This window comes from Coffea arabica, chromosome 4e, assembly GCF_036785885.1.
Source record: "Coffea arabica cultivar ET-39 chromosome 4e, Coffea Arabica ET-39 HiFi, whole genome shotgun sequence".
Classification (NCBI taxonomy): Eukaryota; Viridiplantae; Streptophyta; class Magnoliopsida; order Gentianales; family Rubiaceae; genus Coffea; species Coffea arabica.
Genome location: NC_092317.1, coordinates 35653280 through 35672509, shown reverse-complemented (window position 1 = coordinate 35672509; position 19230 = coordinate 35653280). Strand labels below are relative to the sequence as shown.

Here is a 19230-nt window from a genome sequence, read left to right as displayed (position 1 = left end):
TCAATTGCAACAATAAACAAGTATATCACGTAAGGGCAAGTGCGATAAAGTACACTCTTGCCTTTACAATTCACGTATATAACATGTAATCAGATTGGTCACGTATCAAGTTCAAGTATCAAGTTCAATTCGGTATTTGAAAGCACTCACCCAAAAGATATAGTGCTACTGGTCACTTTCAGGTTATACTCCGAGTTCGGAGTCCAAATCTGCGATAAAACTCAATTTGAGAACTTTGAAACATGACTAGAGTTCGAAACTTAGACGTTTCGTTCAATAAGAATCAAGAAATTGAAATTCACTTGGAGAATACTCGTGAGATACTCGCTCACTTTTTAAATGATAAAACTTTGTAACATTTATACTTGAAATGGTCATGTGAGTCGAAAGTACAAGGGAAAACGTATTTTGAGCAATCATTATTTCATTTCTCAAGGGTACAAGTTCGGCCAAGTCCTTACTTATATACCTCGAACAAGAAGACTCAAGTACCCTAGATGGTTCAAGTACTATTCATATCAACTCGACCCAAGTCGCAAGTGTATTTATATAGTCCTCGAGCGTAAATTTGGGCAGCATGCCCTTTGTGTTTACCTAATTTCCAGCCATTTAGGCTTCATTGTTTTTCTCAAACACAACCCAACATCATACATATAAGCAATTCAGGTCAAGAGCCGTTCCATAGGCTCACAATATCATAATAATAAGATTCGCATCAATAGCAAGAACAGAAATTCCATATAGCCGAAAGACAGATTTGACGTATAAAAGCGGAAATAACTTATCCGAGGCTACGCTAATCAGATTAAGGCGAAACCTATGCCGTTTCGAAGCTAAGACTCAGGGCTACAATGTTCATGAATATCACTAAGTCCAGTTTCTAATGTAACTTGGTCAAATTCGCCAATTACTAAACCAGAAACCAATTCGTCGGCTGCTTAAACGCAGAACACTGTAATGGTCATAACTCAGTGTACACAAGTCCGAATCAGGTGTTCTTTGAGGTATTTTAAAGCTACTTCAGAACACTACAACTTTCAAGTTTCGGCCCAGAGCTAAATCAGAATGGATCCTGGTCAAAAATCGTGATAAACTGGACTGAACTGAAGAAACGGACTGCTGGGAAATTCTTAAAACAGTAGGGGTATTTTGGACTTTTCACGACCTCCGTTGCTCCGATTGAGCTGAAATTTTACAGGAACCTATAAAATGCCATTCTCTACAACTTTCCTTATTTGATCAAAGGCCAAATCGGCCTCTAACATATAGATACAATTTCGGACAGAATGCTTGGGAAATTTTCCAGAAATCTGGAATGTTTAGCTCTAAGTGTAATTTCCTCAAATTTCTGGTTCTAATCACCACTAAACAACCTTATATAACCTTAATTACAACATTTACACATCATACATCACATTGAGCAGAAAATCAGAACCCCTAGTTCATCAAATAAATTGGGGAAAACCTCTAAATCATGCTAATCATCCATGATTCCACCACTATAATCAAACTACTAACTTAATTTAACAAAATCAAAAGCAAAACTTAGAGAGATGAGTTCTCTTACCTTGGTTAGAAGTCTCTAAAAGCAGCCCCAAGCTTTCCTTTTCCAAACTTTCACCACCAAACACTAACTAACCACTCAAAGACAAGATTAATCGGTTTCTTTTGTTTGATTTCTCACTTTGTTGGTGGATTGAAGAAGAAATGGAGAAGAGTTTTGTTTTTCCTCTCTTATTCTTACTCTCTCTCTCTCTCGGCTCTTGGCAGCAGAAAATGAAGAGAAATGAAGCTGATTTTTGTCTTATAAGGAGTAAGAAGGTTAGAGTTAATTAAGACCACAATTTGGCTAACACTTGGACAATTCTTAGCCACTAATTTTTCTCTTTCTTCCCCTTACTTATAAGCCACAAATTTCGGTCCCCTTAGCTGTAATATAAGAAGATATTTTGGCTCAAATATCAATAAGCTTGTGGTGCAAGAAAGTGGTGGTCCAGTGGTGCGTTCAAACGGTAGTGCGCGGGACCCGCCGGTTCGCGCCGTTTTTCTTAAAAACTCACGTACTAGGGTTTTTACTTCCCATTCACTAACCTTATATTACTGCTACTACTCACATATTATTTTTCACTTAAAAGTCACTTTTAATCTCCAAATTTAATCCTTACTCTGTACCGAAAATTCATCCGGCGAAAAATCGCGAAAACCCTAATTTTACTCCAAACTTGAAACCAAAGCGTAAAACCTTATTTTCTAGGTTTAATTACACTTATCATGGAATAATTGGATAGTAGGGCTTTAATAAATGATAATCTTCAAATAAAAAGAAATTTTTAAGAAAACGTGAGGAATTTTCCAATTCCAGTAATTAAAATTAGGGTTTCAATTAAAATATGAGACATTTAGGAAAACCGGTTAGTCACAAGTAAACTAGGGTTTTTGGCTACAATATTAGGGTTTCTAGTCTTTTAAACCAAAATAAGGTTTTAAATCAACCCAAAGAAATACACTTTAATATTTTCTTCACAAACAACCTCCTAATATTCGGGATGTTACAGTTCACCTCTGCTCGAATTAGCCCCGCCGACCGGAGCTGGGCATTGCTAAACTCCTTCACCGATAACCGGGCGTCTGAGCTGACCAGGCAGTCTAGCTCGGCCGCAGGAAGATGTGAAGGAATGGGGTCGGATACTTGGGTCTCCTCCCTCCAGGTCAAGGGAGGAAAGCCCGTGTTCTTCACATAGAAGAACTGAGCTTTCCAGCCCTTAATGGAAGAAGGGGTGTGCGTGAACAGCTCGCGGGTTGGGAGTTCTCCCACGCCCCTGCGAGCAAAATAAAACCAGCCATGAACTGGTCCGCTCACCTTCATTTGGAAGAATGACCTGAAGAGGTCCAAGGAATAAGGAATTTCGAGGACTCGGCACATAATAAAGAAACCTAGGATCGATCTAATGGCGTTTGGAACGAGCTGGGTTATTCGAATCCCCCAAAAGGTCAGAATTTGGTAGAGGAATTGGGGGATGGGAAGACGGAGACCAGCTATGAGCTGATCCCTGTAGATGGCCACGAACTCAGAAGGAGGTCGGCAAGCGTACTCTCCTGGTCGGGCAGCCCTAGCCTCGAACTGGGGGGGATGTCATACCTCCCCACCAGCTCGTCGACATTCCCCTGATCTAACAGAGGGGGAATAAGCTCGACTTCCCCGAAGTCGATATCTGGCCCCCTGGAGGGTCCCGCCCTAGTCCGAGCTGGGGTCACTTCTAGGGGAATCCCTGGGTCAGCAACTCCAGCATCAGGCCGGACTGGCTGGTCGGGTTGGTCCATATCTAAAGCAGGAGAAGGTATGGGGGAAGGAAGGTATTCAGACGAGCTGGAAGAAGAAGAACTAGTGGAGGAGGTGATTATCTCTATGGGTATAGGTTGGGCTACTCTACGCTTAGGTGCCGAGCTAGTGATGTCTGAGTGTGTGGACGAAGAAGACATAAAAGGGAGAAGAAGACTTACTAGTGAATAAGGAGGAGCTGATATGTGCTTAGGAGGAGGCGCTACTCTTGGAGGAACTCTCTAAGCAAGGAGCGAGCTGACAGAATTTGGAAAGTAGGAGAATGAGAAGGGAAGCGTGAAAGCGACGTTTGGTAGGGCCTATTTATAGGCCCCCAGGGCGGGAAGCCGAAAAGTCCCGAGTCGAGAATTTGAATTTATTGCTGAAGGACGGTTATTCTGGGGAAACGCTTGAACTGACAACCGTCATCATGGGAGGACGTGACCCTTGAAGTGACGGTTATGACAGCATGCGTGGTGGTTACCCGAACAAGGTGCCCGGTCGTGGGATCGTGGGTCCCAACCCAGGCTGACCTGACGCTTCGAAATTTGGTCCAGACTCACGCGACTCCTCGGTGACTCTAGACTCAAAGGGGGCTAGTGTAGTGGGGCAAATCCACGTATGACACGTGTCAGATCGGCATACTGCACGCAGCAGGTCGGCGGTAGATCTCTCGAGGCTGGCACGGGCCAGCTCGGCATGAGGGAGCCAGCTCGGCCGTGTCAGGGGCCTCCTGTGGTGGGCTTGATGGGCCGCCGTCTCCGAACATTTAGGGGCTGCCGCATAAAACCCTAGGAAGACTCCGAACCCTAAGGGGGCTTTGACTCCCATAAGGAAACTACAACTCACCCGGTCCTATATATATCACGCTACCAAGACTACGCAAGGTACGCACACAAGTATCTATTACTATTACTCTACTCTGAGGCAAGACTGACTTGACCGTCGGAGCTATTCCGGGGACCTTAGTCCCCTCTCCGTTTCTCTTTTTACAGGCCCCGTAGCTCGGTTCGTCCCCTCAGGTCGGCAGCACCCGGACAACCAGGCTTACCACAGCTCAGCTCGGATCTGGTTTTTGGCGGTCGCATCAGTTCTCCATGCAAAGAACGAGATTTTGAGAGGCAGCAGGGGGCTCCAAATTGATTCCAAAACCAACGACGACACCTTTCTCTTTCTTACTAGCTCATAAGCCGAATGCGTAAAGAAATGCCCTAATGGGGAGGCGTTTCAAATTAGAACATCTTTGTCATCTCAATGCAATGTTAACTCCAAGACTGCATCCACCGTACGCTTGGGTATCCATTCCTCTAGCAACCCAATGTTCCAACCCACATCTTGGGCAAAATCCGCTACCAAGAAGTGGGGATAAAACTTAACCTGCAAAGGTCAATCAGTGGTTCATTCGTAACCCACCTGTCCCTTCAAAACTCAATCTTTCCCTCCCCTAGCTTCCAAAAAAATGGCATTTTGCCATTTCTCACACTGCACAAATCCTTCGCCATGTGCAAGACCCCTTGGTCCCATCCACCAATAGACGATGTGAAATGAGGAAAATATTTTTGGCACATGAAATTGGCCCATAGTGACTTACCTTCCCTCAATCTAACCCACAACTTGATCCCAAAGGCATCTATCATAGTGGAGAAGTCTCTAAAGCCCAAACCCCCCTCCTCTACTGGGAAGCACAAACCTAGCCAAGCGCTACAATGGGTTCTTCTATCGCCAAGCATAGTGTCCCACAAAAAACCATTTAGCACCCGGTCTAGCAAAGTCAAGAATGATTTAGGAGGAGCTAATTCCTGGAGTAAATAGACTAGCATACCAGTTAACACATGTTTAATCAAAATTAGTTCCCCCCCTCCCGCGACAGAAATCTAGTACTTTATCCTTGTATTCTCGAGCATATTTTATCTAGAATTCCTTCAAACAACACCCTTCGCAAATGGCCTGTGAATACTGGTGTCCCCAAATATCGAATAGGAAATTGCTCTCTACTAAGACTGAGGATCGACTGCACTAAATGAATATTTAATGCTAGGGTGGTATGAGAACAAAGAAAAGTACTTTTCGAAACATTTATTCTTTGCCTCGACACTTGCTGATAGCGATCTAAAAATCCTTTTAGTTTCTCCAAGCCATGCCTAGACAACCTTGTAAAGATCATAGTATCGTCAGCAAAAAACAGTATTGGAATCCATCCACCCCCCGTCTGATAATACATCTGTCTCCCCTCAGTAAACAAATGTTGGATACCCTGTGTCAAAAATTCCGCAACTATAATAAATAGTGCCGGCGAAAGGGGTCACCTTGCCGCACCCCCCTATACGACTTGAAGAAACCAGCCTGGTCCCTGTTAATTAAGACTGAAAACCAGTTGTTGGACTACACACGGAATACCAGATCTATAAACCACCTTCCAAAGCCAAAAGCTCACAGCATCACCATTAAGAAGGACCAATCCAACTTATCATAGGCTTTTTCCATGTCTAACTTAAGAATTAAATTGGGCTCTTTTAGTTTACGATTAACGTCCCCCAACATCTCCTGGACTAGCAGTATATTATCCTCAATGTGTCTATGTGGTACAAAGCCCGACTGGAAGGGAGAGATAATCCCTGGGAGGACCTTGTTTATTTGATTTGCCAGGATTTTCGAGAGAATCTTAGAGCTGATGTTGCACAAGCTAATTGGTCGAAATTCTACCCATTTGGTTGCTCCTGCCTTTTTCGGAATAAGAATTAACATTCTACTGATAAACCCCTTAGGTTGAATTCCCCCTAAGAAATAATCCTCAACTGTCAACAACAAATCCTTTCTAATTATATCCCAACATGACTGGTCAAATATTGCCGAGAAACCATCAGGACTTGCCATACTGTTGCAACTTTAAAGGCTTAAATCATGAATTTTATGAAAGATTATATAAAAGCTAACCACATAATTAAAGTATCATATGCATATGAGTAATATAAAAATTTTGGACATGAAACTCTACAAAAAAAATGAGCATTTACCACACTATCTTTTGGCACAGTTTTCAATTCATGTGTAAAAGTGACTTTTTGACATGGTTTTAGCAGTCATGATGTCAAAAAACTTTTTACCACACTTTTGTTGGTCACAGCAATAAATCATGGTAATTATGCTACTATTTGCCACGATTGATTAATCATTGTGGTAAATAATTTATATTTATCATGGTTTATTCGATATGTGGTTAAAGGAATTACTTTAATAATAGTTTTCATATGGTGTACAATAATTAATTTCAATCTAGTTTTGAATTAGTTCTAGCTAATAATCAATAAATATATTAATAAATATGGTTAATTTTTTGCACTTGAATGAACCAAATATATATATAGTTCATTGAAATATAGACGAAAGTAAACTAATTGTTAATTGAGCTATGTATGAAGGTCTATGATGAATTGGCTGAACAAATAAAAAAATAAATAGATTAATTATAAAAATTTTCAGTGGTGATTACTCTAAATAATATACATTGGCACACATGTACATATAACTCATGACTTAAATTTTGGAATTGGTGAAGTCAAAATTTATTCAAACCAAATGGAAGAAAAAATGGCCCATTGAAATTTGAAACCCAAATATTTTGAAAACGTACACAAACAAAAAATGCTTAAGTGCCTACGCTCTCCCACTCTTTCATTCTCACTTAAACAAAATGGGGACTGTGAAAAACTTCATCCAATTGATTCGTTCTCAAATGTTTTTGGAAGTTATCTGTAGTCATGAAATCTTTGTTGGGTGGTCCCAAAATGTTAGTGTACTAGAGATGTTCTTCTAAAGGGTTAGACCATTGTATTAGCCTTCAAATGGCATTCACTTTGGATTGGCATAATTTCGTGCAATACATGCTATGTTTTTGGTAACTTGTACGCACTTATTTGTGAGATTTTCAATAAAAACTTTAGCTATTTTACTTGTGTAAATTATGGTGATAGATCTTAAACATTTATCTTTTGATATTTCTTTTAACAACATTGGAAATCAAGATGATTAATAAGAACCTTTCTCCACAGAACCAAAACAATGAAATTAGCCCATGACAATGACCTTTTTCAATGCTTTCCAAACTATGACTGCAATTTGTTGCAAAAAGTATTAGTAATAGTTTCGAACCGTGTTCAAAACTGTGGTAAATAGTCAATGACATATATCACAATTCTTTTATGACGAATGTAAACCCGTGATTTTTCCGTGGTAAAAAATATTTATCACGGATCCAAAACTGCTGCAAAGCATTTATGATGGCTATATACAAGATGCCTCCAAAACCGTTGCAAATCTATGGAAAATACTATTTTCCACAGTTTAAGGTACTTTATATCACGTATTGGATGCATGGCAAAAACTGATTTTTTTCGTAGTATTTTAAGATGGGTTCCATGAAAAGTATATGACTCATTAAATCTGAAAAATTTCTGGGTAAGTTGTGTGAATCACATATTAGAATTTCATGGAGTATGTTAAGAGAATTGATTTTTAATGAATTTGAGTCACAAATTAGAATTTCATGGAGTATATTAAGATAATTAATTTTAATGAATTTAAACTTGTGAAAAGGTAGGTTAAGATGTTGAATGAGATGTACCTTTAAATCTTTAATTGAATTGGTCATGATAGTTACAATTTTCAAAGAAAGTAACAGACAAATTATATGTCTGTTCTCTAGTTGGATTTTGATGCTGATTTTTGAACCAGAAAGCTAAAGATTTTGGAAAAGTTCTATTCATAGAATTTAAGGAATTTTCAGTCTAGTTTCTGAAAGTATCTTTTGTTTGTAAATCTAGAGTATACATTTTGAGTTATAACTAAAACACTGAACTATGGTCTAATCTGGAAAATTCTTCCTAAGTATGGTATAGGTGTAATGGTTGGGGCACAAGTTCGATATGACTTCACATGGTTGGGAAAGTTAATTTGGGTTTCTAAATGATAGTGTTTTGGAACCAATACTTTTATGAATGTTAAATGCTATTTTAGTATATGAAATCCAAATCATATGTGTTGATTTGAATGATACTTTTGAACCGTATAGTTTAAATGCATATGTATTATGTATTGAATGGTGCATTGTGAATTAACAAGAACCAATCTTGATTATAACCATAACTATATTCAACATTCTTATTGTATTGTATTGTTTGACCCTTCTAGTAGGGGTTAAACACTAGACATTATACTGTGTCGACCATCCCTTAATTGGGGTAAACATTAAGTTGTGTACATAGAGATCGATGAATGCATGATCCCCTAATCAAGGAAATCGAATTGTTATGGAATTATGAATTGTATAGTTGAACATTGTATTGTATGACTACTATTATGGAATGACATATTTTAATGTACTAATTTCTAATATTATTGTGCAATTACACACAGACACACATATATATTTATATATGAAAACTCATAATTCGACAAGGATAGGGTGGTTTACTTGTTGGGCATGTGTATGCTCATTCTACTCCTAAAATTTTGTAGCTGGTAATGAAAAATATGAGTTAGTATACATGGAGGAGGATAATGACTAGTTCGTATGTTGCAGGAAGTTGATGAAGTTGAATCCCTATTATAGAATAGTTTGTTAGCTATGGTTATCATTCTTATTGATGTAATAAGAGGTGTTTGTCCAGTCAGATTTGAATCCTTATTGTTCAGTCAGATTTGAATCTTTATTGTTATGATTGATGATAGATATATGTTAACTTATAAAAGTTCAAATTTTATGGAAAATCTGTGGAATGTTATGGATAGTAAAGGCAAGATAGTTAGGAAGTTGCTGCCTAAATTTCGTGGCATGTTCGTTCCAAATCATGGCAAATTTGGGGCGTGACAACCAATAGCAACAAAACCATAGCAAAAGCCCTAAAAAGAGTCATAATTTTTTAAGGGAGAACACAAATCAAAGCAAAAAACCAAAAAGAAGAAAAATGAGACTATTAGAATTATTGCAGAGAACAAGAGGATCATGAAGACTTAATTTTCACACCATTTCACTTGTAGATTGCTAGATAATAGTGAAGAAGAAGGTGTGTAGGTAAGCATAAGGTTGTTCTCTCTCAGCATATATTAGTCGGAAAAACTATTTCCTTACAGTCATCCTCTGCTCTCTTTTTCCATAGCAGACCATATTGAAGCAAAACTTGTGACTAACTCCAAATTCGATTTTCATAGTAGTTCTCTTATTTTAATTAATCTACCAAAATTTAAAAACTCTAGAAACCATTGAAAGATTAGAACTAGTTTATAAACGTTTATAACACATGAAAAATTGGCAACCATAATTCCATTTCTCGCTTTCCCCTTTTCCAAACTTTCCCATATGTCAAGCACTAACCGGACCTCTCTTATTAGGTTCATTAGTTAAGAGTTTCTCTCTAGTTTCAAAACTAGAGCTTAGCTCCTCCCTATAGGAGCTTTGAATTCGATAGATACAAACCCACTCAACCTTTTCTATAAAAGACCACTCCTTCAAATTAGGGCTGCAAACGAGCCGAGTCGAGTCGAGTTTTGGACTTATCGAGTTGAGCTCGACTTAAAAATATGTGAGCTCGACGAGACTAGAGAATTGAGCTCGAGCTCGGCTCGACTAAAAAACGCTAGGCTCGAGCTCGACTCGATAAGGCTCGCGAGTTGAAACTCGATTTCTGGCTCGCGAGCAGCTCGAATTTTTGACTTATAAGCAGCTCGTTAACTCAAATTTTTGGAAATTAATCTAACAAAAACATCATTTCATCAACTTATTCCTAACCAAATTATTAGCATAATAATAGCCTACAATTCATGGCAACAATTGACCATAATTTTTCACATGATCATAATCGAAAAAGGCCTACAAATTTTTCACTAAATACAATCATAAATTTAGAAATACATGCCACATAAAAGTCTAGAATTTAAATGCCCAGCACTTCATACAAGTTCAACATTCTCGGTCACAAAGTTCAACATCAGAAAATAAGTAAATAACAACCAAAAGCAGGCCAATAACTTCTTACTACAGAAACATATTGAACTACAAAGTACAAACTAAGCACAATCATTGAAGTCACGAACTTCTTCTCTTCCTCTGATCAGCAATAGAAACATATTGAACCTAGATCAGTTTGAAGTATTATGTGAGCCATGCTACAAGTACAAAACTGTTTTCAGGATGATTAACTATGGTTGCTTAAATAACAGAGCAAAAATTATTTGGAAATTTCATTTTCTTAAGATGTAAAACTCAAAGATTCTGATATAACATTAGGCAAAAACTTTCTATTGGTATGACGCAACAGAGTGGAAGTCCAGGACTCAACTATTAGCCGGTTAAATCCATTATGACAGTTTGTAAGACCACAAATTGTGCGAAATAGAAAAATTAGGCTTTATCTCCAGTGCTTAGTATACTGAAATCTTTCCTCAAACGAAATGAAACACAAGCAGGGCAGCTTCCCAAGTCATGAGATTCCAAGACACTTCTGACACATCATTTCTAATAAACTTTCTATTGTAAGCTCAAAAGGTTCACCCAATAACAATGCCAAGTTTTATTTTCCTGAAGTTTACGAGAGACCCATTCACAGTAATCGACAAGAGGCCCCTGCTTTTTCATCAGGTTATACTATCGACAAGTCCAATCAAAACCAGAAGAACCTACAGGTGTGACAGCCCCACTTTCCCCAAAGACGAACCAGAGGGGTCAGCGAACTTCCTGCCCAACTCTCGCCGGGTCTCACTATAATCTATAATTCAAAAACTAGAAATACTTCAAATATTTTCAATATACATTTAAAGTACTCCAAAACATTAATACTTAAACTTAGTTAACCTTCAAACTTAAATACAACCCAAAAGAATATGTACTACAGCCATCTGCTACAATACAACTTAAAGTCTCCAAAAGAAAACAACTTAGTATTATTCGTGAATACTCTCGGTCTTGAACCCTGTTAAGGAAAACAAATGAGTGGAATGAGCTAAACAGCCCAGTGAGGTTCCAAAACACACAAGCAGTTCTAATAAATCAAGTAAATTAAGCATAACGCAAATATGGTTCAAGGTTTCACATTGGCACATTAAAATGAGACATTTATCATTTTATAGAAATAAACACACATTAAAAGGATATGGTGTTCACGTGGAACCATTTCGGTCAGCTTCACCTTATAACTTCAATAATTCCCTCGGTTGTCTGGCCATCGTCTTATTCCTCCAGTGGTATTACTTGAGTATACCGAAACGGTGGCCCAGGGTTCCAACCTATCCGACCGAGCCCAGTCCTGGCTCGAGCAGGTTAGCAACCAAGGGTAGAGCCCAGTTCAGTTAAGAGCTTACAACATGCGCAAATAATCAAATAAACCGATGAATGGTAGAAATTTACGGTTAAACGGTAGAAATTTGTTATTTTAGTAGGTTGAGTGTGATAAAGTACACACTCGCCTTAAAACGGTGAAAATTACATATGAGCAATTATAGGGAGCACTTAACACTTGAACACACAAGAAATATGAAGTAAACATATAGCAAAATTATTCAAGTCACACACACATGCAAGAAACACTCAATGTTACGTGCGATATGTCTCGGTTCCTAGATAACACCCTTGATTACCCTCAAGTCCTGAGGTAAGAACCAACAAGTTTATATGAAAGTGAAAAAACAAAACCTTAGGGTTTTCGCACTTAAGAAGTGAAGAAACAAGACATTGGTATATAATTCTCAAATGTATACTAAAGAATAAAGTGAGTCGTTATAGCCTTGAATCAAGCCTTTTCAAATTCAAAGTTCAAAAGTAAGAATGGAATCATGAGAAATCAAGTTCTAGGTCAAGAATTAAGAATAATAAAGAACATTAAGGTTTCTCATTTAAATCCAAGAAAACATCAAGTACAAGGGAAACTTGTATCCTCCATGAAATCGAGTTTAAAATGAACCATCAATCTTAAAAGAAAGTTGAAAAATATTTGCATTAAAAGATCTTTTTTTGAATCATAAACATATTTTTAAAGTGCTTGTTCCTAACTCACTTTCATTATTTCTACTATGCCATCCTAATTTTTTCAATGTGGCTTATATGTGATAAATAAATTTTATTAATCTTATTTATGACATCCTAAATTTTACATTTTAGCCCCATATGTAAAAACTGATTCCATTAACTCTATCATGACACCTTATCTTTTACAATTTAGCCTCGTATGTGGTAAATCGATTTCTTTAATTCTATTATGGCACCCTATCTTTTACACTTTAGTTGATGTTTTTCATTAGCAAAATAAGAAAGGTATTGTAATAAAATATATATACATATTTTTATAATTATTCAAAACTTAGCTAATAACTTGTACCAAACTTAGCTAAGGTTAAAAAATATCATGGATTCCCTATCTAATTTTCTTGACAACACATGGAAAATTATTGACTAGCATAGTGTGAAAATAATGGCAAAGAACAATAAAATTCTACATGAAATTAAGTAAAATCTTGACAATCGCATGGCTGGAGTTTATTATTAATTACAATAGTCACATTATTTATGGTTTATAAATCGGTATTTGAACCAAATATATTTAGTGTTTCATGCATGTATTAGCAAACTATTTTGGTTAATTGATCAACTAAACAGATTGTTAGGTCTTGTAAGACCACAATTTCGCACATAATTAATAAAATTATTAAATTAATACCAAAAATATTTGCATTAAAAGATTTTTTGAATCATAAACATATTAATAAGACATTAAATATTCCAAAAACACTAATTTTTAAAAACACTAAATTATCCAAAAATTATCCAAAAACACTAAATTTTCAAAGTTTTAATGTAACAAATAAAGTTCCAGATACAACTTGTGAAGTAAAAAAGCTCAAAATAATAACCTTATTGTTGTGATTTTTTTCAACAATAATTTGATCAATTAGCCGTACAAAAGAGGATGAAAGTGTTATTTTTTTTGTCATAGCTAAAACGGAAGCGGGAAGCTGAAAATTGAAGAAGTATAGGCGGGTGAACAAAAGAAGCAAAAACGACATCGTTTTGGCTTTGTTGTTTGATAAAAACACTCACAACACTTGCAAAAATTTCGGACAAAACTTTCTTTCTCTCTTCTTGCCAGTTTTGGACGCTATCATCTTCTTCTTCTCTCCACCGCCATCTTGCTGAAATTATTCAAAAAATCACTTTGAGCCACCATTTTCATCCCTAATTTGAGCTACCCAAAAGATTTGTGCAGATTTTGTGGAGTTGCAGATAGCAAAAATCCCTAGATCGGTGCAGCACTTGCTCGCTGGCAAGAACATAGAAAAATGACCATGAATTTTGGGGGAAAGCGAGAGTTAGAAGACTGAATCTTAGAAGACTGGGGAGAAGAGACTTAACTCCGAAAAGAAAAAAAAAAGAAGCAAAGAGAAGGGAATAAAGCGAGAGCGGCGGAGCTCGGAAGGGAGATAAAAGATGGTGAAGTTCCTGAAGCAAAACAAGGCCGTGATCCTAGGCCGTTACGCCGGCCGCAAGGGAGTGATCGTGAGGTCGTTCGATGACGGAACCCGGGACCGCCCCTACGGCCACTGCCTGGTCGCCGGAATCTCCAAGTACCCTAAAAAGGTCATCCGGAAGGACTCCGCCAAGAAGCAAGCCAAGAAGTCCAGGGTCAAGTGCTTCATCAAGCTCGTCAAGTACAACCACATCATGCCCACCCACTACACCCTCGACGTCGATCTCAAGGACATCATCACCTCCGACCGCCTCCAGTCCCGCGACAAGAAGGTCACCACTGCCAAGGAGGCCAAGACCCGCTTCGAGGAGAGGTTCAAGATCGGAAAAAACCGTTGGTTCTTTACCAAGCTTAGGTTCTGAGGAGGAGAGGATCTCTCATTTGCTTTCTTTATACATCATTGCTTATTTTGATAGGACTTAATCAGAATTGTTATCTATCTAGAAGTTATTTAAATCATTTCCCTGCTCTGCTTGGCTCTGCTCGTGAATGATTTTGTTTGCTTTGCAGTACTGCCAAGAAGTCCAAGACCCGCTTCGAGGAGAGGTTCAAGACCAGTAAAAACTTCTGGTTCTTTACCAAGCTTAGGTTCTGAGGAGGAGAGGATCTCCCCCTTTGCTTTCTTGATACATCGTTGCTTATTTTGATAGGACTTGAGTAGAATTGTTATCTATCTGGAAGTTATTTAAATCATTTCCCTGCTCTGCTCGGCTCTGCTCGTGAATGATTTTGTTTGCTTTGCAGTACTTAGTTTTGGTTTTTTAATTTCCTTGGAACTCTTGTATTCTGATAAATACTACTCCCTGTTTTAGAATTATCATTTCCTGAAAATTGTCATCATGCTCGTTTGGCTTGTGGGCTAAGTTCCTATTGCCTATTTTAAAAAAAATAGAAGACTGAATCTTGAGAAAAACAAGAGCTAAGGTTGTCACCGCATAATTTGAGGTAAATAATCTCAAATTTTTCCATCTAATTTTGATATTTTCTATCAAATGTAGGTCGATTGAGGTAAATCTTGAGGATTCGTATACAATAAAGAATACTTTAAGGATTCGTATTTCTTGCCCAGGAATAGGCTTGATATTACTTGTTTTGAGAATAGTTATGCTAGAGATTTTATCAAGTTTGTAGCTGAGCAGTTTGGCAAGGATAATCAGGAGATTGCAAAGTAAGGATTTTTATTCTTGTCATAAGGCAGAGATATAATTTGCTCGTTCTTGGCATCCTAGATTCTCTATGAATTCCTTGCATTTGTATATTGAAGCGCTAATCCATAAATATTGAGTGGTTGATTTCTAGATATCAAATGTGAATTTTTGAATTCTTCAATCTGATTATGAGAATAATTGGATAAGTTTTCTAGTAATATGCTACCAAAGATGGTATGATACCAAAGATAAATACACTTGAGTTCCATGTTTTTATTTTGTAAATTTTGCCAGAGATTTGACATGCAATCATTTGTTCATTTATTTTCAAGGACTGGAGACAATTTTGTGATGGTTATTCTACTAATTAGTGGAGGAACAAGCTCGCATGTGTTGGTTTTCAGTGAAGATCTTTTCTTTATTTATCTACTTCCTCCGATCATTTTCAATGCTGGGTATGTAGTAAATTTACTGAACCATTTTCTTCCCTACATGGATATAGGGTTCTAAAAAGAGGAAAAAGCTCGAAAGAAAAAAATAACCTGAGATTCAGCATAATTAGGCCTTGGTTTTGCTGGGAGCATGAATTTTAGTAAATTAATTTGCTTAGATAGCAGGCAAATGACAAACTTTGCCGAAGTCTAGTTTCTTAAGGGACGTTTTTTGCACAGGGCTGATTTGGGATCAATTTTCATTCCCCTTAATTATCAAGTTCCAGGTTAAAAAGAAGCAATTCTTTCACAATTTCATTACTATAATGCTGTTTGGAGCACTTGGTACTTTGATATCCTTCGTCATCATATCCTTGGGTAAGCACTTGTTTTTGTTGCACTTTTTTTTGGTTCCTTTGTACATCAAGTTCCCTTTGAGTTTTTTATATCAAGTTCAAAAGCTTAAGCCACTCTTTAAGCTTAATTTGTCAATTATATCAAGTTAATTTTGGTTGAAATAACCCTTAATAGTAGAATTGAAATAAACTTGACTTTATTGATCTCTAACGAGGTACTTTGGGTAGATTTTATCTATATTCTAATTAGTATGTTTCGGTTGTTTGACTGATTCTTTTATCTCTTATCATATTGACTTAATTGGATTTTTGTTCAGTATGACTATTCATTCAAATTCAATAGTGTATGCTTGTAATGGCATATTTTTTGACTGAAATCGATTCTAATGCGTATGATACTTTTCTTTCAATGCAGTACAATGCTATTAAATGCTCTTGAGGAGATGAAAAAGGTTGGCTTTTGGATATGCTCATGAAGATGACTTCAGTTTGACACAAATTGCTACTTTAGTCTATATTTTTGTTTGGAAAGAGTACTTTGTTTTTTTGGATGCGTAATGGCCGTTACTAGTTGAACTGATGTGAACTTAGTACTCTATTGTTTGGATGGATAATGGTTGTTAGTACTTGAACTAATGTGGGCTTTGGAACCCATTTTGGTTAATGTGTGTTTTGATGAATTTAGAGATGTTTATAACCATATATATTTGAGTGTTCATTGTACATTAATTACTATCTTTTTTGCATTAGACGAGCCACAATTTTCTGCTATGGTTGTTGAAAATGCAATAGAAGTAGGCTTTTTATGACAAATTTCAAACATTTTAAACAAAGTTCAGTGACTACATCAAGAAAGGTTGTCACTAGCTACAAGTTCAACCAATGACAACAATTCTTGTCACTAATGAACAGGATTATAAGTGACATGTAAAAGTCATCATTGTAGATATGAAATTTGTGACGACTTTTACATTATCTATGACAAAAATACAGGTGAAGCAATGACAAGAAAAGTCGTCACAAAATGGTTTTAGTTAGTGACGAGTTTTTCTTTGTCATAGAATAATATGATTTTGTGACGACTTGTCTAAAGTTGTCACATGGACTCATTTGTGACATAGAATTTGTGACAACCACGTGACAACAGAAAAAGTCGTCAATGTCTCTTTATAATGACGACTTTTTGATTTTTAATGACAACATTTGATTGTCACAAAAGCCTGATTTTCTTGTAGTGTCATATCACTCACCACATAAACAACAACAATCAAGCAATAAGACCTCAAGTCAGCTACCTAAAGGCCTCCTCAAGACCGCTAGCCTAGGATTTAAAGCAAGATAAAAGTTTCCTCAAGTCTGCTAACCTATAAACTTGATTAGGGTTTCGAACCCATGAAATCCAAGCTCTAATCTTAGCAAAATTTGAAAGGCTAAAGGAGATGAAATAGTTACCCTCTCCAAGCTTTAAACCCTAGTAGTAAGTGAGGGTTTCCTCCAATTTTTCACCAAGCAACTCCACAAGATGGCACCTTTCTTCAAGCTAGAGTGAAACTCCAAGTGTTGTGTGGTTTGGTTGAGGATTTGCAAGCAAGATGCAAGCTAGAACATGAAGTTTTCTCTTCCCCTTGTTCCTCCTTGGGTTCGACTGAAATGAGGGAGAGAGAGAGGGTTTCTTGGTTTTGAATCTTTGTGGAAGAAATGTGTTGAAGAAGCTAACTTAAAGTTGTACCAAAAGTCTACTCTTAATAGTGGCCAAATAGTGTTGTGCACTACCACTTTCTTTCTTGTTTGATACACTTAACTACTAACCCTCCAAGGTAGTTCCTCTAGCACTACAATTACTCATACATACTAGCCTAGTATTAAATCCTCAAATCTCCAATTAGTCGCGCCGGTGCGACTTGCGAGAAACTTTCGACACGCGGGATAAAAGCTTAATTTAAGAAAATTCATGCAAAAATTGTAAAATTAAATAACACTAGGGCAAAATAATCATAAAATAAACTAAATTAAGAATAAAAACATGAGTTCTTACAACAGCACCAATAAATAACCAAAAAAAATACATATAGAGCAGGAAAAGAACTAAATGGGCTTCAAATAAATAGATCAAAGCATCCATTTGTTCAAATGATTCCAGAGAGAGAGAGAGAACAATAAAGTGAGGAATTTTTTTTTTAAAAAAAAAACTTCAATAAAGCGAGGAGAAGAAGTCGAATTGCAGGCGATTAACTTTAAAACGAAAAAGCTAAGACAAAGAAAGTGATTAACCTTGTCTGAGAAGAAGTTGAATTGCAGGCGGGACTACTCCCGAAATTTTAACATCCGCAGCTTCGAGAGGAAGAAGGTTTCCAAGAATGTCAGAATTCGTAACCCTAAAGTGTTAGTAATTGATTGAGGCCTGAAGGGTGGCGGTGGCAGTGGTGGCTCTGGTGCACTCGTGGCGGTGGTGGCTAGGGTTTGTGTGAGAAATTGTGAAGGAAAGACCGAAAGAGAGATACGGGAGAAGCAATTAGAAATGGAATTCAATTTGTGGAAATTAAACTTTTGCTCTGAGCCACTAATTCTTGAATACCAACTTAGTAATTAGTTATACAAATAGGGGTATTTTTGTAATTTCATAAAGCTCGTCGAGCAGCATGACGAGCTAATGAGCCTAAGCTCAGATGGCTCGAGCTCGACTCGCTTCGTAAACGAGCCGCTTGAGTTCGAGTTTGACCAAACTCGAGTCGAACTTTGACTCGAACCGATTCATTTGCAGCCCTACTTCAAACCACTAAAAAACAAACAAAACCAAAATCACTAACCCATACGCATCACTCCCTGACCATTATTCGCTGACCCACCCAAACCTTAACACCAAAAACAAAAGGCAAAAAAAAAAGATGAAGAAAGAGGTTTTATTCTATTCATAGCTTTCCAGCCTTTTCTGTTACCATTTTTGTTGGAGTATTGAATTAACTTCTTTGTGCTATCTTCTTTTGTAGATTTGTGAAGGATCTATTCAATCCACTGATTAAGTTCTAGGAACTCCACTTAGTCCCTTGATCATCATGACGGATGAACTAGCTAAAGTTTTCAAAAAAGATTCACATTGTCAACAAAGAGTGAAGCAAAGTTCAGATGGCAGGGGAAGATCTAATAAGAGGCTTGAGAAATGAAAGCAAAGCTTATATGGGAAGGTATTTGGTGAGAAAGTGGCAAAACTCAAGAATGTCACAAACCACCTATGGAATTTACCCAAAGAAACTAGAAGTAGTGGAAATAGGACCTTTCCAGTTCACTTTGATAGAGGAGGCAAATCTTCCAAGGGTCCTAATGGGAAAGCCATACCTAATTGACAATCAAATTTTGACTCTCAAAAGGTGGGAAGCAGGCATAGACAGAGACCCATCTGCCTTCATTATACCACTCCTATGGATTTGGAATTGGGAACTACAAGTACATTGCATCACCAAGGAGATA

The 19230-nt window shown here is 37.2% G+C and overlaps 1 protein-coding gene, 1 long non-coding RNA gene and 1 other non-coding gene across 3 annotated transcripts; 2 read left to right on the top strand and 1 right to left on the bottom strand.

Moving 5' to 3' along the window:
• Positions 1–10813: 10813 nt before the first annotated feature.
• LOC113743086 (small nucleolar RNA snoR74) lies at positions 10814–10947 on the bottom strand. The gene has a single exon (XR_003460973.1). It is a non-coding gene; the product is annotated as a small nucleolar RNA snoR74 (small nucleolar RNA).
• A 2761-nt stretch (positions 10948–13708) lies between these two features.
• LOC113742999 (large ribosomal subunit protein eL27x-like) lies at positions 13709–14201 on the top strand. The gene has a single exon (XM_027271052.2). It carries the CDS (start codon positions 13791–13793, stop codon positions 14190–14192), a length of 402 nt encoding a protein of 133 aa, XP_027126853.1. The 5' UTR covers positions 13709–13790; the 3' UTR covers positions 14193–14201.
• A 1847-nt stretch (positions 14202–16048) lies between these two features.
• LOC140005772 (uncharacterized) lies at positions 16049–16445 on the top strand. The gene is made up of 2 exons (XR_011813339.1): positions 16049–16081; positions 16181–16445. It is a non-coding gene; the product is annotated as an uncharacterized lncRNA (long non-coding RNA).
• Positions 16446–19230: the final 2785 nt, after the last annotated feature.